At 40.7% G+C, this 25576-nt stretch overlaps 2 protein-coding genes, 1 long non-coding RNA gene and 1 other non-coding gene across 4 annotated transcripts in view; 3 read left to right on the forward strand and 1 right to left on the reverse strand.

The window, feature by feature from the left end:
* Positions 1–17580, forward strand: part of SNRPF (small nuclear ribonucleoprotein polypeptide F) — a 72433-nt gene extending 54853 nt beyond the window's left edge. Inside the window, exon 5 of the mRNA XM_088651885.1 lies at positions 17563–17580. The gene's annotated coding sequence lies outside the window, so the exon portion shown is untranslated. The remainder of the gene's footprint in view (positions 1–17562) is intronic.
* Positions 277–18223, reverse strand: LTA4H (leukotriene A4 hydrolase). The gene is made up of 19 exons (XM_035127856.3): positions 18053–18223; positions 16240–16370; positions 15580–15700; positions 13842–13910; positions 9318–9422; positions 9100–9152; positions 8168–8240; positions 7309–7449; positions 7092–7115; positions 6106–6176; positions 5890–6001; positions 5251–5395; positions 5060–5163; positions 3996–4066; positions 3309–3363; positions 2484–2579; positions 1624–1706; positions 887–991; positions 277–724 (listed from the first exon to the last, which is right to left on the reverse strand). Exons 1-19 carry the CDS (start codon positions 18203–18205, stop codon positions 580–582), a joined length of 1857 nt encoding a protein of 618 aa, XP_034983747.3. The 5' UTR covers positions 18206–18223; the 3' UTR covers positions 277–579.
* Positions 18224–18369: 146 nt separating this feature from the next.
* LOC148684601 (uncharacterized) lies at positions 18370–19618 on the forward strand. Its single transcript, XR_015945833.1, has 2 exons — positions 18370–18515; positions 19453–19618. It is a non-coding gene; the product is annotated as an uncharacterized LOC148684601 (long non-coding RNA).
* On the forward strand, positions 18499–18570 carry TRNAD-GUC (transfer RNA aspartic acid (anticodon GUC)). The gene has a single exon. It is a non-coding gene; the product is annotated as a tRNA-Asp (tRNA).
* Positions 19619–25576: the final 5958 nt, after the last annotated feature.

Consider the following 25576-nt stretch of genomic DNA (forward strand, 5'->3'; position numbering starts at 1 on the left):
CACTGTGTTGCATACTTGGGGGCCTTTAGCATCTGCATGTGTCTGCCTGGTCCCTCGTCCAATGGAATGGACGGGTATACATGAGAGTGCGCATATATATATATATATATATATATATATATATATGCAGGGGAAAAGAGCATGTGCATATTTGTGTTTCACACCCAAAACCAGTTCTGGTCCCACCCACCACTGGGAATGCAAGGGCTAGACAGTAGCTTTCTGCATGTCAGTACTCTGTATACTGGAGGCAATTAAATATACGGAAAGACGATCTGATTTATCATAAAAGATTTATTGCTTCAAATAAAGCAGTACATGTAGCAAAACTATGAATGCTACTTGTAGTGAATTGCCAAATGCGGTGTCAAAATATATCTTATTTTTTACCAGTTTCGCAGAATTTTAAATGAGGCACAAGATTGAGATGCCAGCATGAATAATCGGGGGGGGGGGGGCGCTTATTGATTCAGCATCAGAACAGAAAGCTAGTTCACTAATCAATCATGCAAGTTACAATGATTCTTTTTCATGGAGGGAATGGGAAAAAGACAGTCGTTTTCTTGTTGGAGTTTATCCTTAAGTCTGCAAAGGTTGGGCTGTTTGTCCGTCAAGTCCCAGGTCTTTGGTTACCAACATCGCAGTCACTGGATGCATGGAAGCTTTGTGCTGGTTGAAAGCGCTGACAGCTTGAGCACGGGATTTTTCAAATTTATAGAGGTCCCTGAAATAGATTCCACAAAATAAATTTTAAACTACTTTTTTAAAATCAAGACAAGTAGGTACCATTTATCTTTGAAGAACCACTTTGTACATATTTAACATGTAAGATGCAGAGAACTTCCTATATTGAACCACTGCCTGCCTGCTTAGGTAATTGTCTTACTTAAACAAAGGACGAGTGAACTTCATTCTGCCTTGTTCTGTAGCCATCTTCAGGGCCAAAGGAATGGCTTCTTCCCAGTTGGCTTGAATGCAGAGGCGCAGCCATCTGAAAAGCAGAATTAGCCTTTAGTTAGCTAAATCAATAGCAAGAAAATCCAAGTTTAACAACAAGCAGTCTCCAAAGAGTTGGGACTAGGACCTGGGATACTTTGGGACAGTCACCGTCACAGTCTAATCTACCTCACAGGGATTCTGTGAAGACCAAACCATTTATACTACCCTCTGATCTTCAGAGGAAATGTGGGATGTAAGTAATAATCTTTAAATTTATATATATTTAAAATGCTTCCATATTTTATTCTGAATCTAAGATTGCTTATTCGATGAATTTGGATCTCATTGGCAAGATGTTAGGGCCCCACAAACCACATGCTTGCATATATCTCTAAACAAACAGGTAAGTTTAGAACTTTGCAACCAGCTGTTCCTGGCTGGACAGTATTAAAAAAACTACTTTCAGGGATCTATACCAGGGACGAACAGGATTATTTGTTTTCACAGTTGTTCTACAACCTCAGGTATGAATGTGCACACACATCACCGCTCAGTTCTATGTACTTGTGTTTTCATTTTATATATAACAGGGCAATTCGACTGCAGATTTAATAAAAGTTACCTCTATATAGTATCAGTCCATTACATTCGTAAAATTTCAGAATATTCCTACATATTACAAACCTGAATCTAATTTCAGAGTTGTTCACAGCATTGAAGTCATAAACCTCCTGCATTCGTCTTACATGGCTCACTGGAAGAGGATTCTAAAAATATAAAACAAGAGGGGTACAAGTGCGGAGGGTTAGGAAGAAAAGCAACATCAAGTCAAAGACTCTTCACTTCTAAACAACTGCGCCAGCTCTAGAGTTCACCCCTGAAGCAAGAAGCCATTGTGCCTGCACAATAGGACCACATGTTTCTGAAATGATATACAGACCAAAGTTGTAAGCAACAAAATGGTGCTCATTCTGCAGTCTGCTGCCAAAGTGCATGCATACTGTTCAGGGTGGTTGGAACAGTAGGACAAGATACCAACATCCCACAGTGGTTCTACAACTCTATATAAGCACAGCAATAAGTTGGAAGTACAGTGGTACCTCAGAAGTCAAATGGAATCCATTTCCGGAAGTCCGTTCGACTTCCAGATCATTCGGAAACCAAGGCATGGCTTCCGGGAGCCGAAACATTCGACTCGCAAGGCGTTTGTGAACCAAGGTACAACTAAGACTTAATCTCTTATCTACTAAGATGACAAGATCTAACAGTCATTGGAAGAGAGAAATGAACATGCTATGACTATTAACTGAACGCCGTCATCTGCCCCAACTGCAACAAAACACGCCTCTCTTGCATCTGTCTCTACAGCCACAACAGTAACTGAATCCTTCCAACAGCAGTCCTCCATTGTCTCTCGAGACAAACGGATGCCAACCTCCCCTGAATTTCACTCTACAAACTTGGAAACGCAACAAGAAAGATGGTGGCACAAACGTTTATCCTGAAAGGTTAAAAAAAAACCACAACCTTTTGCCTATATTTACCTCCAGCAGCAGTAGTGCAAGAAACTCAATAAGCTGGTGTGAAGACATCTCTTTTAGATCAACTGAGCTGAAGGAGCCAAGATCGTTTTCCGTGGCCTATAAGACAAGCAGAATTAGGAGGAAATTGGAGAAGCCTTTAAGAAATTGCAGGAAAAGTCTTTGATTCTAAACACCAGAAGTTAAGATTTGAATTTAATTTGTTTAGAAAACCCCATTTTGATACATAAAAGTCTAAAGAATAACTCAGGGGCTCTGGATTATTTTATGTTGGGAGGAATGCTATCTGCATGGAATCCTTATGAATTACAGTGACCTTTCAGCTGATATGTCACTAGGTACCCAGATGGGCACAAGTGGATCAAATCAGCCCAACCCACCTTTATCTATCCCTGATCCATAATCAAGTCATGAATAAGGTACTGCATTATGACTAATTGTTCTTAAAACAGCACCAGACTAGAGAGGCATGCTGAGACAACAGCCATGACCCTGAAGGAAGGTTCAGAAGATGCCATAGCTTTTGAGCAATAGCCCCTTCTCTTTATATGATCTGCCCAACCTCCAACTCTTCCCCTATACCACATTTACTGCCTCTAATGTAAGAGAAGTTTGAAAGCTAATGTCAAAAAATATGAAGTCTGAAGTTACAAAAAAAAAATATCAATAAAACCTGAAGTTTTCCTCAATTGCAAATTGATTTTACTAAATTCTACATTGCATTGAACCCCCAATTATGCATGTTGAAAGACAAGGCAAAATACAACACTTACAAGCAATTGACTCAAAATGTGTTTAACACGTTATGTACACGAGACATTAACTCACTTTAACCCATCTTTGACTCAAGGCAACACAAGCATTCGACAGTGTTGAATCATACCTGGTGAAGACATAAAAATGAGTGTGTCTTGTTTAGAAAATGTTTGTATCTTGAACATACACAGAACACATGCATTTGTATCTAGAGCACACATCCAAATTCTATCTTGCCAGCTGCTACAATATAGCTTATGAGCAGCTCTCTTTTATACTCCTTACTGATCACATTTGGCTTTGAAGAAATAGAACAGACTATATTACTGTTACAAGCCAAAATAGATAACAGAAAATGTAGTCTAAAGGGACATTTTATAGAGCAGACACATTTAGAAATTGGCATAACCCAAATTGTGCAAGTGTTTGAGGAATATTTTTTTATTATTGAAAGAGACATGCTTATGCTGCATTTAGATCATTTGCTATAGTCATACTTAAAACATTTCTTACCCCAGTCCAAAAGGATCAAATAAAGTTAAATAAAAGTATATATATATATATATATATATATATATATATATATATATATACACACACACACACACACACACACACACACACACACACACATATATATAATTGACTATAAATAAATAAAACAATTAATAAATAGGAAAAGTGATTATGATTCTTAAATATACAGAGGTACCCTTTCAAAACAAATAGAAATGTTACAGAAAAAGATTATGTGCTTACGTTGGTTTTACTGGAGGCATGCCAGGAGTGTTCATCCATGCATTCCAGTCAACTTTGTTAAGAAGGTCAACCTAGAATGAACAGACCAACAAATTATCCAAAATCTTGGAAGTGTTTTATTTCTTTGAAACTCATAGATTCCAATATTTTTGAAGACTTGTTTTTAACTGTTCGTTGATCATTTTAATGGGAACCACATCACATATACTATGAAATGATTTGAATGATGAAATTTGAGGTTTCTTCTACTCCTTTCATGCTTAATTCCATATAACAAGACCAGTGTAATGTTTGGTTTTACCAGCATTTTGCCGCACTGATGACACAGCAAATATGGCATAATTGAGAACCTTATGAAACTGAAAGCTACAGACTTCAGAAGACTAAGCCCTCAAAAGTGGACTGGGGGGGGGGGGAAGAGAATGACTCATTGTCAGATTAACACTGTTGTTGCATGATAAACACAAGCAGGCAGCTAATACAGCTACAGGATTTAACCTCCTTCCTCCGGGTCTGTAAGACAGAGCTATTCCGCCTGGCCTTTAATTTGAACTCGGCCTGATCTTTTATTTCCCTTCTCTCTCTCCCCCACCCCTTTTTAAATGAAAAATACTGGCTTTGGGACCCCACAGCTAATTCTCCCCTGGCCTCCTCGCTGGCCCAAGCAGGACTAATTTAGCCAGCTAGCCCTGGTGACTATCTAATGTTTATTGGATGGATTTCCCCCAAATTGATTTTTGATTTTTATTGTTATTCATGCTTTTATACTGTATTTTATGCTGCTTTTATGTTGTATTACAATTAAGTGTTTTAAATTTGTTGTTAGTTGCCCTGCCCGGGTTTCTGAACCAGGAAGGACGGGGTATAAATAAAAAATTATTATTATTCTTATAATCAGGAGAGGTACACATATCTCTGCAATATGGGAACTTCTAGGAGAGAGGGGTACTTTTCTATGACACTAACTCTTGCTGACATTTGTTGCATAGACAAAGGGATCAGAGACTGGCTGCTCTTGATGGGGTTACACTCCAGCATCTTGAACTGGAAGATTAGCACCTAACCTTGTCCTTGAAGTAGGAGTACAGGAAATTCTTCCAGTCTTCCGTGCCTATGCTCTTGTATGCAAACTGCTGGATGTATGCCCTCAAGAAGCCAATGAAGACATCTGGGAACATAGAAGATGCATTAACCGGAAATAAAGTGCTGCAACAGGAAAAAAGCCACACATATTTAAAAGTAAATTAACCAATACCTGGCCCACCAAGAAGCTGTTCTAGATAAAGTAGTAAAGCAGAGCCTTTTTCATACGGAACAGAAGAATATGCAACATCAGGATCTACTTCTTTCAGATTAGGGATCAGGTGAGTCACAGGGTTTGTGCTTCCAAGGGTGTTTATCTAGAAGGAGACACATATTACTGGAAACTGATGTGCTTTTAAGTTGTAACAGAACTCTACCTGTCAGCAACCAGATTGCTGAACTTCCTCCCAAAAGAAGTCTGGTTGCTCCTCTTGTGTGTTTTCGGAGGGTACCGAAATATTTGTATCCTGCCCTGCCTATAATTCATCTCCTGCACTGGAATGCATTTTAAAACTTACCCATGGATTTTATGCCATGCTTATACTGCTGCTTTGTTATTTAATTGATATACTGTTTATTTCCCTCCAATTTTTACTGAAGTTGTGGGCTTTTTAATCTGCAAGTTGCCTTAGAGGCCAAAAGGCAGGATAGAACTTTTCTAAAGCTAATTACTGCAATATGGAGTAGAAATTAAATCTATCTGCAATACCAGATAAAAGCAATAAATTTGCTCTTAAGTTCTACATGTGCCCAGTGTTTCTGAAGAAAAGTTATGTGTAAGTTAATCTTCAGATCAACCAGAAGCACTCACCGTGTTCTGCAATTCTCTCCAGCCTCCCTGAGCTTGGAATTGCCTGAACTGCTCACCAAAGAGCCGGCCACCGATCCTGCGTTCCAGGTAAACTGTGTGTCCTTCGTTTAGCCTGAAACACCAAGCGCACAAGTCATTATTTCTGGAAATTAGAGAAATCTTTTAATAAGTTAAACACACACCAAAAGAAAAGCCAAGCACTTGGATTTCACCTACCAAAAATGCTCCCAGGTCTTGTTTGTTACCAAATTCCCAGTCCAGCTATGAGAAATTTCATGGGCGATAACCTGAAATGTATAGAAGTGGCATAAGCACATGGTGGTCTCTTTTGTCACAAACACACATATCCATAACAGAAAGGAGGGTGCCACTTAGATGGCAAAGATGCCCTAAACTAGCCCCATGCAGACATGGTAATAACCATGCAGAAGTTGCTTCTGTTTTCATGGAGGCACTTGGGTTATCCTCCACTGAAATTAATCATCAACTCCCAAAATGCAAAATACTGTTGAATTTGTTACACATTTTAGGGGCAGCTAACCTAACATTTTAAAATTTGTTTAGTTTCAGCTCTATTATGGTTTCAATAGAGAAGCCTTTTTATTTAGAAAAAGAAAAAAGCATCAGCAACTCCATGATGCTAAATACATTCTTTGGCCTTTCTCACACACAGAAGAGGGTCCCAAAACAACTTACAACATAAAAATAAAACCACACTTGTTCCAAGAAAGGCAGGTTTAATGTAGAATGTCCCAGTGCGGCTCCATAGATCTGGTTTCCAGATCACCAGCAGCCTCCACTCCAGCAGCTACTACCACTGCTATTATTGTCGTCTTTTTAATTCACCATAATTTGTTGTCTTTTTAATTCATGTAATGTTTTGAGAACAATTGGTCTAAGTGTTAACTGACCAGACGGCCTGTATTGTGCAGAACTCTTTAAAGTCGCAACTTTTTCAGTTTCTTAATACTGACGTTTAAAAACTTACAGGACAAGTAAACAGCGAGAAATAGGTGGTCTCCAATGTTAGTCAAATTCTAAAATGAATTGCATTCATTTCAGTGGGTCTACGTCTATTCCAAGTATGATCACTGCTTAGAAAACACACATAACACCTAATGTTTCAGGCACCTTGCTTAGATTTCAGGGGGAAAGAGCACCTTCAGTATAAACACTTCGAGTACAGCTGGACTTATACTTACATTGGATAATGATCTGTCACCAGCCTGCAGCAAACAGAGATAAAAAAGTTACCTCTCTAATCCATGTCAGATGAAAGCTTAATATAGTATCATTTCCCAATTCAGGCTAAGTTAGCAAAATGAAAGCTACCATGCAAGTCCCAAACTTTAAATGGCTTTAATGTGATGTCCTAAGGAAAGCTATGTAATGTAATCCAAAAGAGAGGGAGACATTTACCAGTAATGTGGGAGTCACAAAAGTGAGGCAGGGATTCTCCATCCCACCATATGGAAATGATGGCGGCAATACTAGCAAGTCGTACTGACCCCATACATAAGGACCTGCTAGGTCTTCTGCAATTTTCAGCATGGCTTCTGTCTGGAAAAAAAACAAGTCAGTAAACTAAGATAGGCTCTAATATATGTGCAGGTAATGCCCCATTAGTGAGATAAGATACATCGCAAGCAGGATGTTGGCTGACCTGTTTGTACAGAATGAACTTTACTCAGACAACAGAAACCAAGTCCCTCCTGGCTTGAAATTCAGGAAGTCTGTAAAGTCATTATTAGTGGGGAAATAATACAAGTGGCTTCATATTTTAAGTAGTGGGAAAGAACTTACAAACTTGTCACAAATGTGGCAATTTGCATTTGAACTAACACAAACTGGGATAGAGGTAGGATACAATCACTTTCAAGCCATCTTATATGCAGGTGACGGTTGTGGAGCGATCATTTGAGACTATCTTGAAGCTGAGGAATGCAGACAGCTTAGTCAATTAGCTTTTCATGTTCAAACTTGATATGTGTTTGCTTTACATAGGGTCTTGGGAGAACAGTTTGCTTTTCTTATGCAAAATGTACAGCCATCTAAGGAATAATTAAGTACAGACAATGGCCATTTTGCACAGGGGCTCCATTCCCAGCCCCCACAAATGTCAGCTAAGCCCTGCCCGTTCTGCCTTCTTCCGGGTCCAAAAGGACCTGTGCATTGGCAACTACATGTAAATTAGATGCACCTAAAATGGTCACTGCCTCTACCAGCTATTCATCTTTTCACAATATACCAAAGACATATAATCCTAATTTTCACTAACCTCTGAAAATTCATGTGCCGATTTGTCCACAAGCTCCTTTTCAGCCCACACCAAAGTTCTGGGGCCAATCTCTCTGAAGAACAAAATTCAGTCAGAAAAAACCAGGAATACCATCTTGGATTTCCTGGTTGCTTATTTCTTAGCGAAAATTGTAATGCAGCTGTTTTTGGACATTTTAATAGCTGGGGCAAGTAAGTGGCTGTAAAAAGCATTACTGGAAGGGAATAGCTGATGTGAACAGTTCCTTTAATTGCCTCTGGTTCCAAGGACTGGTGCAGACATAAGTCCATATCCTGGCCAGAGTTTGTGTGTTAGGAGAAGGTGCCAGGGCTTCACCAAACCCTTCTTCAGCACTTTACCTTTTGCAAGCAAGTTCTCCCTGCCAGCCTTTGTCATACTTAGTCATGATATTCACACTCCTCTTTAAGTATTCTGTAACCCAACAATCCAAGTGACCTGGAAGGTCTGATGCAAAGATGCATTGCCCAAACAATGTGCATGTACCAATCAGTTTCTGCACATCTGTCTTGCAACTTCTACTTCTTCCAGGAGCTCAACTATATTCTTCAGTGAGGAAGCAACAAAAGAAATACCATCTAATCCTAGAAATCACTTCCAAAACAGCCCGTTCTATAATTACTGCATACAAAAGCTAGAAAGGGAAGGCAGAAAGTTGTCTTGCCTGTCACATGCTAGATTGAACTATAATATTCTGTTAGCAGACAATGTAAAACAACAAATGAAGTGTGCGTTCAGATTCCTGTTCAGATATGAATCCTACTGAATAATTTTTACCATCCTCCAAAGTGACATTGTAGTAATAGTGATAAATAGGCTGCAGCCCACTCTTAAGCCCTTGAGAGAGGACAGGCTCAAGCAATTTCTACACCTTACAAATCGCAGAATTTCTACAGTTATTGAGTAATACTCACCTGCTTTCCAAAGCACCAACAACTAAAGCAACCAGATAGCAGGGTATTGGAACCTAACCCCAAAGGAGAGAAAAATAATAGAAACAATAACAGTGCTACACGTCACATATTTTACACCTACAAGGCTGAAGCCAAAGTTATCCAACTGCTCCATGCAATGATGCATATCTACATTATGTAACCTACCATTGTGGGCTCAAAGTGCATTAATGGCTTACATTTTGTATGAAGCGGTATATCTTCCTTGTGCTTTCTTCTGGGTCAGGCAAGTCTCCATCTCTCTTGGCACTCATAAGTGCCACCAGCTCATTTGGAACCGATATCTAGTGAAGTACAAAAATATATTTGTTTTTATTTAGTATGTTAAATATTTAACACCTTGCAGGCAATTATACCCTAGAATGGCAATTCTGCAGCAGTGCAGCTCAGAAATAATTCACTTCTTGCCTTACCTGCAAGCTCCCCTTATTTTCTGCCATGTTCACACCTGGGTTTTTCAGAAGTTTTAAGTGACACATTCCCCAGTGTCATGACAAGCATCAAGTTAGTTGATCACAAGTAACACATGCCAATGTGCAATTTTGACCTTTTGGTTCCCTGTAACATACTGATCTCTTGGAAAGAATGAACAGTGACCGTTCCTGCAAAAAGACACCCCTAAAACGTACACTTTGAGCAGTGCTGTGTGGACAGTAAAACACTTTCTGGCAGGTAAGAACTGTTGCAGGTCCTCTGCCCCAAATTAGACTGGAAGTGTGACAGAAGATAAAAGGTTAAAATTGTCTCCCATGGACCTGGCCTGCTTTGTTTCCCCCCATCAACTTTTTTTTAAAAAAATAGCTGTGCAAGGGCTTAACAGCCCATAAGACAGAGGCTTGGGAACCTGCAACCAACATTAAGCAACCAACCACCAACATATCCTTCTCCAGATTTTTTTTTACAAAAGTAACCTCTAATGTGTTTTGCAATGCATAAAGAAAGATACTCTCAAGATTTGATGTGAAAATGTTGAGTCAGCTATGTTAATAATGCCACAGCAGTTTCCACATTTTGGAGTTCTAAGTGCTGAAACTGCATTCTCACAAGCTCCCTCTTCAGCTATTTAAGTACTTATCATGACAAATCTGGCACAAACGATGCAAAAACTTGTCACTCTGCCATCTGGTTATGGGTAATAAAGTGTCTGGGGCTGGTAAGCAAGAGATTCTGACTTCCAATAAACTCTGAACTTTATATCCATCTGATTCTTACAGCATTCTTTATAGGCAAGGGTAAATTATACCCTTGAATGTTTCAAGTGTGTTCTAAGGTGCAATTTACACAAACAGCAACACCGCAGCAACTTGAAAAGTTGCTGGGTTGATGCTGCAGCATAGACAGTTTGCACGAGACTAGGTTGTAAAATGTTCTCTGCTTTATTTATTGGTAACATTTATAGCCCATCTTCTTCCACTACAGAATTCAAAGTGGTGCACATGGAATTTCCCAGTGATTTCCCAGCAGGCACTGGTCATGCCCAGGCCTCCTTGGGTTCAGCAGCGTGGCTGCAACATGTACCCTCAAGATCCTGCTTACACTTTTCTTCTTTCCTAACCTACCCTCTTTTTCTTGGTAACAGGTCCTATTAGTTACTATCAAACCTTTATTAGGCATTTTACAAATAGAATCGCAAGAAAAGAATCACATACAAAAGTATTTAAAATGCATACAAAGAGGCAACAGTAAACTGCATATACTAATTGTATGTGTATATATATATATAAATAAAATCTGAGATTTCTTCCTATTAAACTACTCCTTGAGACACTGCTGCCAAAAACTCAGCTACTCCCACAGTCACCTTATGATCAATGTCAGACAGGCAGAATCCAACATTTCCACCATGCTGGATGGGGACAACACACGTTCACGCAGCATGCTGTGGAGTGGACAATGAAAGAGAATATGCTCTACACTATCCGGCACATTCAGAGAACATCTACAGTATCTCTTGTCTCTGGGAGTGTTCTGATATCTACCCCTGACAAATGCCGAGGGAAATACATTCAGTCGGGCTAGCATAAATGTCCTACGTTGGGCTGGGATTATTAGCTTTGTAATATAGTTGACCCTATTATCCAAGATATTTAAATCATAGAACATGGGGGAGCAAACTATTTGCAGCTGCCACAATGTTTTGTCATTCAACATCCTTTAATCTGTTTTGGACATTGTGGAAGATATATTGCTCACTTGAATTATACAAGGGCTCCAGCTCAATGCCAATGGATCTAATTTTGTTTTCTACGAGTTGGTACAGGTCTTATTCATTTTCAGCTTTAAGCTTTTTAACATGGCTTCAGCATTGATATATCCATCTATCTTTGTTTAGACTAGAGCATATGACATGCAACAATTACATAAAATTAAAATAAACTTTTCTGAATATATTAACAAAGTTGTATCAGTGTATCTACCAAAATTATTGCAATAATTGCAGTTATGAAATGATGTATAGTAACATGCATTGGTATTTTGTATCAATAACAATTAACATTTATAGGAATTTAAAAGAAGTGGGAAGGAAGGAGAAAGGGGAATTTTTTTAAAAAAATGTACTTCATGCATGCATCCTCAATCCTTTTATCCAAAATATAGTACTTGCATGGATCTTGGAAAAACATGCCTGCTTTTCTCATATTTTTCTTAAGGCCAGATTGGGGAGATGTCATGTGGTCCAGTCTATACATGACTTGTCACCTGCCAGATCCTCTTTTGTTTTTAGGTTTTGGAAAGCAATGTGTTCAAGGCACTCCTCGGCTCCTGCTGCTGAGGCTCAGGCTTTGGCCAACTGTAATTTACATGGAACCTGTCTGTGACTACTCTACTGATACATAATTATCCCACTGGTCCCTCCAGAAACCCTTGTCCAGGGCCCTGATCAGTCTGAGATGTTGAAGATGCAGCCACGTGACTGCTGTCAGTGTGCCCATTCTTTTAGGGAAGAAGTTGTGGCTCAGTCAGAACATGCTTTACAATTTCAAGTCCAGTCCTTGAAATCTCCAGGCAGGACTGGGACAGTCACTTGTCTGAATGCTAGGAGAACCACCCCCAAGCCACACCCTCCTGAGCAACACCCCTGGCCAGACTTTCTCTGCAACCTCCTTGACTGTTTTTGCCTTGCTGGAATGTGTCCTCAAACTCTTGATAAAGCTTTCATGGATGGAGGATAGAGATGGATGTAAAAGTATAAAGGAACTAGCTTACTGTGCAAAGGGAACATTCACACTGTTGTTCTGCCCACTTTTGCCTCCAGCCCTGCCAATCACTAGCATGTGGCTGCCGGAAGGTTGTCCAGATAGGAATGTGGCTATGGGCTGAAACTGGTTCCCAGCCCTGATGCAAGCGATACTCAGCTAGATGGACACAATTTTTGATACTGTATGAAGCAGCTTCACATGTCCCTAATTATCTGATGCAAATTTGCCATGCAAGTCTGCTGATAAGCAAATAGACCAAGCTCTACCCAGCTTACTGAATGGCTCAGTTGTTCAAAGGACTTTTATGTCATGGAGCATAAGCACAATTTCAGAAGAAAGTTTTCAAAGCCAGAGAGCTTGAATTCCTTGGGCTGGGAAAACAAACATCTTCAAGCCTCAATTATTTAGCATTTTCTTTAGGGATTTCCCTGAAGATGGAAATTGGTTTTACGGTAAGCTTATAGTGGGAAAAACTTCTACTCAGCTGATTTACTTTAGACGATTTGTTAAGATTCCTGTGTTATGAATCCTAAGCAGTTTCTGCCAAGTACTAGAACAAACAGACAGCTTGACAAGTGCTTGTTGGATTCAAACAGTCACTTTTATATACAAACATTTCTTCCACCCTCACCCAAACCCAGGAGAGAGAAGCAGTCAAGGGGGGGGGGAATCCACTTGAAAGAAAAAAAATTAAAGCTAAAAAGATAAACCACCATGGGACAAAAGGCAGGAAAAGGGACACACAAGACCAGCTGCTTCCAGAAGTCAATTTTCCTGCCTTTGGGCACTAGATGGCAGGGTGTCTTACCTGCTGGGCCATCCTCCATGGAAAAAAGGTATTATTTTATTTCCAACATTGCAAATTCAATCTGTCAAAACCTATCCCATGCTGCCCTCTTACAATGGAGCTATCCACCTGGTTTTCTGCATATTCAAGAGTGGCTCCAGATCAAATAACTATCCTGGCTTCCTAAGCAACGATTTATAGAAATGGACAAGTTTGATTAAGCAAGAATTTTACTGTTTGGTCTGTACAGGCGCACCATCTATGCGTGGTCATGGGGGCCGAGCCCCCCCCCCCAAGTTCTACAGTGGCCTTGAGCACACACACCATGCGGCATCCACACACCCTGCAACATGCACGAGTGACACCACCACGCGGAGCACCCGGATCTGTACTAACACCTAGTTCTTCTCCAAACCCCATCTATTTGTTGAAAGACAGTGGCACCTTCCAGATAGAGCATGATAAGGCAACCAACTGGAATCTTATAAAGTAGGAGACACTTTACCAACAAAATCACACAATTGGGTACCTGCAAAGAATGCAAGAGATTTTTTGCTATACATTTTCATTTTTTAAGTCTGCATGTTCACTCAAGTTGCACAGTTTGGTGGTAGGGTTTTAATGAATACCAATGCCCTAATTAAGATTATGCATAACTGCTAAATAAGAGAGCAAAGTTTGCACCTCAGGGGTACAGAGCTTTCAGGTTCACCTACTTCTGCATAGTATGTTAGCTTCACTGAAGGTGTGTCCTGGCAGGGAAGAATAGCTCTGCAGTGTGTGGCCTAAAAAACAAAGTGATACAGATTACAGGCTGCTATTCTTACAGGCAGATATAGTAATGCACAAGGAACACTTTTTTTTAATATTTCATTTTTTAAAATTTTGCGCTACACTGCTACCATTAAAAGCATAATACCCCCCAAGTGACCACATCCAGGCACAATTTAATTAGGCTTATGTGCCTGCTTCAAATTCATATATACATTTCACATTCCCTAATGCAGTCCACCAATCAAATGCCCCTTAGTTTAGAAGGCAATTTGAAGTTTGAAAGGCAAGTGGACCATTAAGATCACAAGCACATGTACTATTTGTGATTGCCTCACCACATTATAAACATTGCTTCAAAAATGTCATAACAGAGCACCCTCCAGAACTTTATACAACATACATGCTTCCAAGTAATCATAAAAAGGCAGTAACCAGTGATATGGGTTTTCTGGGGGGAAACTGAACAGGAAATTTCCTAGACTTTCCCCCAAAAAAGTGTTCTATCCAAAAATTCAGCAACTATCAAGCATTCCCCCCTCCCTACCATATCCGTTCCTGTGTAATTCTATGAGCTTCTCTGAATTTACAGTGGTGCCTCGCTAGACGAATTTAATTCGTTCCACGGGTCTTTTCTTATAACGAAAAATTTGTCTAGTGAATCCCATAGGAATGCATTGATCTTTTTTTTTAAAAAAAAAAATTGCCCATAGGAACGCATTAATTGAATTTCAATGCATTCCTATGGGAAATTGTGATTCGCTAGACGAATTTTTCATAAAACGAATTCGTCTAGCGAGGCAACCTCCACTAGAAAAAAACCTTTCGTTAAGTGGAAATTTCGTTAAGCATGGCATTCGTTAAGTGAGGCACCACTGTACCTGGTAGCATACCGTACATCTGCTCCATCCTGCACCTAATGGACCTAAAGCAAGCTCCTTACAGGAATGGTCCTACTAAGTTATTTTCATACACCTGTACAAGGACTTTAGGAAATGGGTAAAGTTTTCTCCTTTTACGGCTCATCTCCAGAAGACCACAGGGAAAGTCTAGACAGCACCTCCATCAATAATTGACTTCGGTGGAAATTAAATGGTCTGATGTTCTAAGTATCAAAACGATTTCGTTTAGCAAATCTTGTTCAACACTATTATCACCTTATTTCTGACCTTTGGTAAAAAATTACAACCCTATTAACAGTTGCACATAGTATTATAGTTCATACAAATGTGTTGAACCATAAATGTCTGACATTTCGAAGATAGTACACTAGATTTGAAAGACACAACGACCCTGTTCTCTTAGCCACCAGGTCATAAAACTTCTTTTAAAGAATGTGCAATTTCTTGAGATGATAAGCAAGAACCAGGATCAGACCCTCAGCTCCAATATAACCGAGGCCTTTTATGCCTTTGCACCCAGCCAATGTACCCACTATGCACTGGGAAGTTATCAGACAATAGGATCCTGAGAGCCTTTACAGACTGCTACTCACTCCCTCAACACACTGTAAGATTGCATGATATACACTTTAAGGGAGTCTGTGGCAGTCAGTCTTGGCTCAAGTGATTTCAGTTGACAGGCACCATTTGGCCAAGTGGAAGCAGTGCAGGATACACAAAACTATAACATGTGGGAAAAGGTTGCCCATAGCAGAGAAGAAAAACACAATTGTTTTCTCACCTGACACTGACTGAAGAGAAATGGGTGCCTTTTCCCCGATGTCTGCTCTGGAGTGAACCATTGGAGTGCTGAAGACCTTGGAGACGTTTCAAAAGCGATCTCTACAACCACATCTTGCCCCCTGTGAATATTGGAATAGTGTGCATTTTTGAGAACAGGTCAGATGTGATACCTTTGCACCATCTTTGGAAATTTCTAACTTAAATTTGTAACTGCAAATTTAGGGACAAACTTAGGCAGCCGTTTTCTTAAAATTCTAACAGCCAAACAATTTAATTATGTTAATAAAGAATATGTAGTGGGCGAATCATCTTCCAATCAAACAACTACAGAGTTGTTTGTGCATGAGCAACAGTAGCCCCAACTCACAAATACATTGACTGGTGTAGAATTTCAGGACAATGAGTCATTAACTACCTCAAGGAACAAGTCCTATCTGATTTTATAGCAAGAAAAATAGCAAGAAAAAAACCTATACGGGCCCAAAATAAGTATATTTTGCCAGACTCAAGCAAATATCTGCAAGTCTGGCATAATGCTATATGCTACAATATTACACAAGCACAACTGCTTGTTTAGCATGACGTGGCCTCTTAATCTAAGCACATTTCAAGATAAGATTAAGAGACCAGAAAAGGGGGATAAACTGAACACACATACTTTCCCAACTCAAAAGGTAGTGTGATTTCCAGCGGTGATCCTTTGAAGCTATGACGTTCCCCAAGAACAAACTCTGCATCTTGCTTATTGACAACCACTTTGTGTATTGTTAGATCCTTTGTGTCCAAAACCTGTAAGTGAGTTCATGAGCTATTGTTGACAAACACACTAAAATATATTGAAAATTGAATCTTCAATATAGAAATTCAATCTGTTCATAAATTCCAAAAGAAATAGAGAAGCAGACATTTACAAAGGCTCAGAAATGTAGTCCAGCCTTTCCTTGCATATTGTTAGCTGGCTTTTCCTCATAGTCATACAAAATGATTATGTTGACAAGACAAAGGGGACTGAACACCACTTGATTGCATTGCCCGGCTCAATTTTCAGAATAGTCAGTGCTATCATTCTCTAGGTGCTATATCTACAGCTATACAGTACTGTGGCCAGTTTTCTACATCTGTTTTTAAGATGTAGGAAAACAGTATCTAGAGTTAGCTGTGTGCAGAAGTGTGCATGCACACGAAAGCTCATACCAAAATATAAACTTAGTTGGTCTTTAAGGTGCTACTGAAGGAATTTTTTTATTTTGCTTCGACTCAGACCAACACGGCTACCTACCTGTAACTAGAGTTAGCTGTATTTCACTTAAAATGTTCCATTCATTCCACAACCTTAAGTCTCTGTGCCTTCAAGTACTTACAAAGAACAGAAACTCGCATTGTCAAAGACACTTAAGATTTTTTTTGGCCAGGTGTAATCAGTTTCTGTGGCCAGGAGAGTCAACTTGCAGAAGGAACTATTATGAATCATATTTATTTACACAACAGCAGCACCAAGTAAAGTATATCAGTCCCTGAAGTACATTAAGTATTTTTAGGATATTGTGTAATCATTAGGGACAATATCCCAGAAACTGTCAGACCGGTATGTAAGCCTTGATTCCCTTTACTGAGAAACTTGGCTTGCATCTTTGTTTACAATTTAGAAAAACCAGCGATCTCTCCATCTTCAAATCAACCAAAGGACTTTAGCAATCGCCGCCAGTTCTTTATCAAGGACTCGGCCACTTAAGTTTCTCTCTCTAGAGAGACAAGCCCTTGAGGAACTTGCTTTTGCAAGCACCTACCATACCAGTGTGACAAAGTACAACTTCCAAGGAAACAAAATGCAAATGCTGCCGCCCCGAAAGTCACCAACCTCAGAGCATCTGCTTTAACCAACTTAAAACAGAAGCCCAAGCCAGCTTTGCACACAATCCCTACACCCGTTTCCTCCAAAGCTGTGATTCCCAATGTGGGGCACACGCCCCACAGGGGGGCAATTTTTTTGGGGGGGGGGCAATTTGGAAGCTTGTTTAGACCAAGTTAGTAGCCTTTTAGGCTTCCTCCACGTGAATACTGTAGTTCAATTTTTGAATATTAAGAATTTTATGTCACGGGGGTGGGCATCAGGATTTTAGAGATACTTAGGTGGACCATGGCCAAAAAAAAAGGTTGGGAACCACTGCTCCAAAGGAAGCTCCGCTGGGTTCCTCCAAGATAAACGCGCCCACAGCTAAGAGGAGGAGAAATAAAGAGATATTATCTTGGGACGAAGGAAGCGTCAAAGGAGAAGGTAACTTTCCAGCAGGTGCAGCAGGTCCGTCTTCCAAGGGGTCCCTTCCGGTTTCCCTCTGGGGCAGCCGTCGCCCTCCGCCCCACAGAGGGGCCTGCACTCCTGCCAGCTCCACGACGGAGGGCGGCCGGTCCTCCCCTCTCCCTCCAGCCCTAGAGCCCCGCGCCCCGCCCTGCCCGTCTAGGGAAGAAGTTACCAGTCGGCGCAGGCTGTCCCTCTCCGCCCTCACGGTGAGGGCCGCGGTCCCCCTCAGCGAGCGGCTAGCGAAGTCCACGCGGCAGCGCAGGTGGAGGTGGTGGGTGCGGCAGCAGCCGGGCGACGCGAACGAGCTGGGATCCTCCTCGGCCATTGCTGCGCTCTCGCCTTCACGCGGGGCGACCCACGGCGCTTAAGAGCCGGCCTGCCGGCGACAGGCCCCGCCTCATGAGGCGGGGTCAAAGGAAAGGGATTATGGGAGAGTCAGTTCTTTAGATGGGGAGAGCCTAAGGAAAATACGGAGGGCGGACTACTACTCCCACAATCCACTACGGGAAAGCATCGTTCAATGGCTTCTGTTTGGATGGGTCGGTTATCCTATGGCACGCCGCGAATTCTCAGGTGGAAGAATTTAAATTGACAGAGGAAGAGAGCTGACCAAGTGGTTCCTCGTTAGTATAGTGGTGAGTATCCCCGCCTGTCACGCGGGAGACCGGGGTTCGATTCCCCGACGGGGAGGTGCTATGTTTTTTCCTATATTTCCTTGCTCTGTCTATAATATATTTAATACAGTATACAGCAACTACAGTATTTCGAACATGTACAATTCACCTACTGGTTTATTAGTACTTGTCCCTGCTTGTAGAATAAGTGCTGGTTTTGCACTCGCAATGCTTACAGCAATGGCTAATGCTATTAAACTGAAAAGCAGCTTTTTAATAGAAGTTTATTATTCATACCTCAAGCGATTACAGGAAACCTGGGGTGGCATCATTAAGTGAATTCATATTTTAGGTTGAGATTTAGTGCTAGCACATTTTACTTGATTAAAGAAGTGCCATCCTGTTTCATCAGGGATGGGGGGATTTTGCAAGACTATTGTGTTTTCAAAATTTATAATTATGACCGGTGATGAAAATTAATTGTGGATTATTAATTATGAATAGTATTCACAATCGTGGCAAATGGATAGTTGATTCCAACTGTCCACTTGGACTGTGTGGCTCACCTGTTGGAGTGGCTTGGGATGGAACTTGAATGTAGAGGGGGAATCTTCTTCTGTTAATAATAATACTAGCAATATTAATAATTTTATTATTTATACCCCACCCATCTGGCTGGGTTTCCCCAGCCACTCTGGGCAGCTTACGACATATCTAAAAACATCGTTCCTTATAATTTTTCCTAAAATCATTGATTTTTAGCACATACAGAGAGTCCCGTGTGCCCAGCTCATAGATAACCACATGGATCTTTGGGTCAGGCCTGCTTGTTTAAATAAATTGTATTCATTTGTTTCTTAAGCCAAGGAAAGGTTCTACACTTGATCTTAGCCACAAATTACAAATAGAAACAACCAGGAAAAAAAAGACAAACTAGTCTATTCTTTTATCTGTATAGGTACATCTGTGAGCTGGTCTGAAAATCCATGTTCTACTGGAGTCCTCAGCACAGAAGAAAACTCAAGGCAGCCAGACTGAGATGTAGGGCACTTAAAGTTGCTGTGTGGTGCTTTCGGCTTCCTTGTGTAAGAAATAAAATGATGCCACACACACACACACAAAAATGCTGGTAAAGAGTTGCGTCTGGTTTTGTTTGACTTTGGGTGATTTTTGTATCATTTTGTAACATTTTTTCCAGTAGGGCAGTAATATAAAGTTTATCATACAACCTGTCAATAGAATGCTCTATCTGTCATGTGTTCATTTTGTTGATTATTTATGCCTCTCTGAAGTGAAGTCACTGTGGGGAAGGAGGGCCTGAACATGCACATCTGAGTCTCTTCCTAAGTGTTGGGTACTGAGAAATTTGTAAATGGAAGCCTATTCTCTCTTAAGGCCCTTTTATCAGTTCAAAGATATGCTAGTTTAAGAAAATTAAGGAACTGTGTTTCTCTCTCTCTCTCTCTCTCTCTCTCTCTCTCTCTCTCTCTCTCTCTCTCTCTCACACACACACACACACACACACACACACACACACACACACACACACAAACACACAAATCTGGTTATATAAATTAATGGTCTTACTTGTGTTAGCTTTATATGAAAGCATTACAGTATATTCATTGCCAGTTGCTTACTTAATCTTGCTTTCTTCATCTACAATGCTGAAATTTCTGTGCTAAGACCATGCATTGCAAAACCATTAGCTTTAGTTCCTCAGAACTAATTTCCTGACTTCAGAATTATGGATAACTTCCTTTTTCTTGTGGTACGTCCCTTTGTATTTAGCTTGTTTGCTACACTGCATTAAAATACCGTATATACTGATCACAATTTCAAGCAGACTTGCATATTTATAGTATGGTCAGTTTCTAATCACTTATTTTAACATTTGCATCCCGTTCTCATTGCAAAGAGTATTTGGAGGCTGACTACTTCCTAGTGCAATGGGGCATTGTGCAAGCATAAAGAGGCGCTGTACTGTAGTAAGTCCCATCTGATCATATCATTGCCCCATGGTGTGATAGACGGCACTGCTGTCCATTGCCTCTGAAATCTTACACAAGAGCAAACCAGTTAGGACGTGATCTGAAGCTTCACAGGGATCAAGATTGCTCCATATAATCTGAGTCTACCTCAGTCCTCCATGCTGAAGTGTAAGGGGCAGCCCCACGCAGTGCTAAGCATGCATCAATATTTCTGTATGCAAGCTGGAACTATTATTGCTTCAGAGCATCACTCTTTTAGCTGCTGATGCACATTTCATCTTATTTTTCCTTTAGGCTATGCTGCGGTCACTTCAGCGTAAAACCATATGAACTTAAACCACTCTTAACAACAATTGTAGACCTACATTTTTGTGACCCTGAAGTTTAAGCTTTTATGGGTGCCCCTTTACAACCAGCAAATGAGGTCTGGATAACCACTGTTAGCTTCTTTAGTGGGGTTGTTCACAACCATCTTTACAACAGCTGTGCTACTGACTCTCAAACTTTGGGATTGTTGAAATATATACAACAAAACACTCACAAATTTGCGTTGTGCAACCCATTTTTTTAAAAAGGAATGTGGACTAAAGTTGCTTCTGGGGCCCCTCTGGGATAACAAATTCTCCTGTGGAACAATGGGTCAGTGTCTCTGGCTGTTAACCAGAAGTTTGGTGGTTCAAGCACACCCAGGGATGGCTGTGAGCAGAATTCCTGCACTGCAAGGGGTTGGACTAGATGACCCTTGGGTCCCTTCCAACTCTACAATTCTAAGATTCTGTATTGGTTGTGAACTCTTCCATGAAAACTATATTGTGAGCTGTTAGGAGTCCACCTAGTGGGGAAAAGCGGGACATAAGCTTTAAAAAGAAATTCAAAAGCTAATGTTAGTCAAAATATTAAAATGCAATTTCACTCCTTTCTCAATGCCTGGAAGTCACAGTTAGTAGACAATACTGAGCAAGAGAGTTCAATAGTCTTATCAGCCCAAAGCAGTTTCCTGTGTCCTAACTCTTTCAGTTACTGATTAGTTCAAAGAAATTTGATCCCCCCCCCCAATGTGATAAGACCTTTGCTGAAGAGAGAGAGAAGACACATTGATAACACTTGTGGTTGCAGCCTCCACCAAATATATTATTTGCATTTAATAAGAACCACGTCTTTCAAGTTGGAAGCTGGTGAAATAAAGGAGATATGTACATACATTTGGTTTATTCCCCAACCTATAGCTGCACACTTTATTCATTCCATCTTTCTTCCTCCCCCAAAACAAAAGCTAGATAATTTGTAGCAGCAAAAATAGGTTTGTTATTTACTTAATCATCTGCTGTTTATAAGCAAGCACAGTCAAAATAGGAGCATAAGAAAAACCTGAATGTTATCATAGAGGTCTTATTTAAAAACCAGCAAACCAGGGCAGGCACCTTTATTTCCTGTCTCTCCTGTCACTGTTAAATGCAATTATAACTACAAGGTGGCTTTCAGACACCAGCTAACAGGATGGCATGACAATCAAATAAAACCAAATTAAAACAAGGAACTCAAAAAAGTACTGTACTTAATTTGGAGACAGCTTGCTATGGAGAAGCCGGAGTGCAAGTTAAACACCTCACACTCTAGGTACAAAGGTAGACTTGCTAGAGGGAGTAGTACACGGTGTTTTTTTTATATTTAGAAGAGTTTAATAAAAGTCCAAAATGTCTTCCATGAGACTTTTGCAACCACAGGTATTATCTTCACAAGTATTATTTGAAATTTATTATTTGCAGAGGAAACTGAATAGATTCAGAATAACTCTGTTACAGCTGCTTCCAGTCCTGGCTTGTTTGACGGGCCACAGCAACTATCTCAGATTCAATTCCACGTATGAAGAAGTCATTTTCACCCCGGTCTGCATTCCATAAATTGGCTGCCAGCCAGTAGGGTGTACCATTGTCAATGCTTCAGCAAATAAGCAAGCAAGCAAGCAAATACTTTGTGAAAATAGAGAAGAGTTGGAAATAATAGTTTCAAAACTAACTCAGTTTTTTAAATTAAAATTTGGAATAGAAAATTAAACAAAAATCCTGGTGTGAATTTCATCTCTGCCTTAATGTGTGGCACTTATTCTGTGATATGTGTGATGTGGAAGAGAATGAGATGCAACTATTAAAAACTATGGTAGCAGTTTAGTGCCTGGCATTGCTCAGGGAGGCTAAGAAGCAATATATATATCAGTACAGTTTTAAAAGGTTCAGTCCTCCAAATCTTGATGCAGAATGACATCCAATTATATCCAAATGTAGGCAAAAATCTTCTCTTTGATATCAGGAACCATCAGGCAAGATTCAGTTACAATATCTTAGGAGGTGCCCAAATGCACAGGAAACAACTTGCCAAAATATAAAGTTGATAAGCAAATGTGACATGCAGCAATAGTATTTTCCCCATCAGTTCTTAATCTTTTAAAGCCTTTTATTTAAAAAACAACACTGCAAGCAAATTTTCGCAGGAAAATAGAAATTGTTTCCCTTCAGTGAGCTATGAATCCATAAAAACACACAGCACAAAATGAGTATCAGGAAAGCAAGCAAAAAATTTACATATTTATTACCAGTAATACAATGGGAGTCAGAAAAGGTTATAGACAGTGGAAGGCAATAATGCCCTTATCTTGTGGCACTGGCACAAATGGGGGATTATTCCACTTAAGAGCAGGCTGCTATGCAGTTGGTTGGTTTCAAGCTGACTGGGCTGATTATCCACAACAGTTAAAAATGATGCTCTGTGCTGGAATTTGGAAACAGTAAGAACAGAATCTGGTAAACGTAGAATGTGCAGAAATTCTTATTTGTGTTCCAGCTTTAAAACCTTTGGGTAGACTATTAGAAATATACTTTTTTAATATTAATAATGTGGTAAGCTTTTAGTATCCCCGGAAAGATCTTTAGTGTACAATTCTATATTTCAAGTAAGATTCCTTTCACAGTCATCCACATCTGAAGTGAATATTAAGTTTATTATTATATAGTACTAGTATCATGAAGCCCGTTAAAATAACGGGTGCTAGAGCAGACCTGTTGCTCTAGCAACCTCGGGGACATGTGCAGAGCTGATGAAGCGGCGGGTCTACGCTCCAAGTCCCAATGGATAGAACTGACCCGATGGGGTGGGAGTTAGGAGAAGGCCTCGCTTTCTTTCCTCCTCCACCGAGGCCAGCAAGTGGCCCTACGAACTCCCTTCCCGGACCTCCTACCTCAGCCTGGCTCGAGCGCCGCAGCGGCCTGCCCACCTCATTCTCTCTCCTGCTGGCGTCGTTCCTCGTGCGGATGAGCCACCGGGCTCGCCTCTCCCGTCAGGGCCTACAAAGAAGCAGCACCCGGCGAAGGGGAACGGGCGGTCCTCGTGCCCGCCTCGCCGCCTCAGCCTGGCTTGTCTCCCTGACGGGCCGAGCGGGCGCCAAGCTCCCCTCTCCAAAGTGTTTCTGCGCTCCAAGTCCCAACAGCTGTCCGTGGGGCACATGCACAGTAGCGCAATCCCACGGACACAGGGACTGGACGCAGAGACACTTGGATATTATTATATAGGATGAGGAATGGCTTTTCATAGCCCATTGCTTACTTGTCTCTGCCATGGAATATGCAGAAGAGCATCCACAGTAAACTACACAAACTGAAAAGCAATAGCAACAGAAAAGGGCTTTGTAGATTCTAGGGCAGGGATGAGGGCCCTTGGGCCCTGGGGAAAATAAAAGTATTTCTAAGCAGCCCCAAGCAGCTTTCCCCCAGCTGTGTGTCAGTTAGCAGAAGACAACAGAAGACAATAGCAAAGTTAAGAATGGGAGGTTACCAGGACAACAGGCAGGGCATGGTGTCACACAGGAAAAATGTGTCCCTTTGAAATTTAGAGGTTGGGGGATAATGCTGGGCTGCTGCGAAGGCTGGGCTCCTCCTGAGATGTGGATGCTGTAAGATCTCTCTCCACTGAAAGCTTTCAGTGTAAATATGTGTAAATAAATCATATTTCAAAGATACTGTAGACTGCACCACACCTCATTTCCCCCAAAGGAACACAGACCCTAGTTGAGTTCCAAGTCCCCTTGTAATCTTGCATACCTCTCAGCAGAGATTGGGGTGACCACTAACAATATAATAAATATATGCAATTTCAGTAATAGGGAATTCAGTGCTGAGGCAGGAGGGAAGCCACATTCACCCACATTTGCTCCCATTTGTACTCTCTGTACTTTGTAGCCCTTTGCTGCTTGTTTACTTTATTGAGTTTCTGGTAGAGATACTTCTTCAGTGTTACTATTATCCAGACAAACAGGTTTTCCTGCACATTTCTATCAGCTTCTTCATCAAGAATACTTAAACAATGTTAACTGGCGGTTTTAAAAAAGCAAGCTAAGCTGTGTTAGAGTTGAAACTTGTTGCAAAGTCTGATCTCTACTGCAAGTGTGTTAAATAAGGCCAGTTTTGTAAGTTTGTGGTGTTTACTGAGGTAAATGAAACCCATAAGCAGGTGGTTAAAAGAAAAACGAAGCTTATATATGAAGGAAGTCACTGCTAATTGGGTGAATTATAGTATGTAGTACATTCTGCACTACTAACGTAATTAACCAGACTTAAGAAGTTTTTTTTTATAAAAAAAATCCAAGTTAGGAAGTGGACTAAGATTCTGTTAATAGATAGGAGGAGCAGGTTTCCTGTCCCTACTTATTTCCTCATGACCATTTTTTCCGACCACAGCTCAGGAAAGACTTGCACCTGACCCGAGGGCTATTCAGCAAAATTGCTGATCCACAATATACATTCAAAGCACATTTAAAACATCCAACACCCCCACAGAATCCTGGGAAATGGAGCAGAGCTATAGATCCCAGTACCCTTAACAAACTACAGTTCCAAGGATTCTTGGGGGGGAACCATGTGCCTTAAAGGTGTGCTAAATGCCTGCTGTGGTCTGCCAAATATTGTTGGGGACCCAACTCCCATCAGCCCTAGTCGGCCTAGCCAGTGGTCAGGGATAAGGAATAATGAGAGTTGTAGTCCAACAACATCTGGATGTCACCCAGGTCCCCACCCTGCATTACTGTTATAGGCACACCCACAT

This window comes from Zootoca vivipara, chromosome 9 (assembly GCF_965207765.1).
Source record: "Zootoca vivipara chromosome 9, rZooViv2.hap1.1, whole genome shotgun sequence".
Taxonomy (NCBI): domain Eukaryota; kingdom Metazoa; phylum Chordata; class Lepidosauria; order Squamata; family Lacertidae; genus Zootoca; species Zootoca vivipara.

Coding starts and splice junctions, on each gene's coding strand:
- LTA4H (XM_035127856.3), bottom strand. CDS start 18,205: ATGGCCGAGGAGGATCCCAGCTCGTTCGCGTCGCCCGGCTGCTGCCGC. Junction 5,164..5,250: donor ACAGCTTCTTGGTGGGCCAG/GTATTGGTTAAT, acceptor CTATGTTCCCAG/ATGTCTTCATTGGCTTCTTG. Junction 4,067..5,059: donor ACTCCTACTTCAAGGACAAG/GTTAGGTGCTAA, acceptor TGTTCATTCTAG/GTTGACCTTCTTAACAAAGT.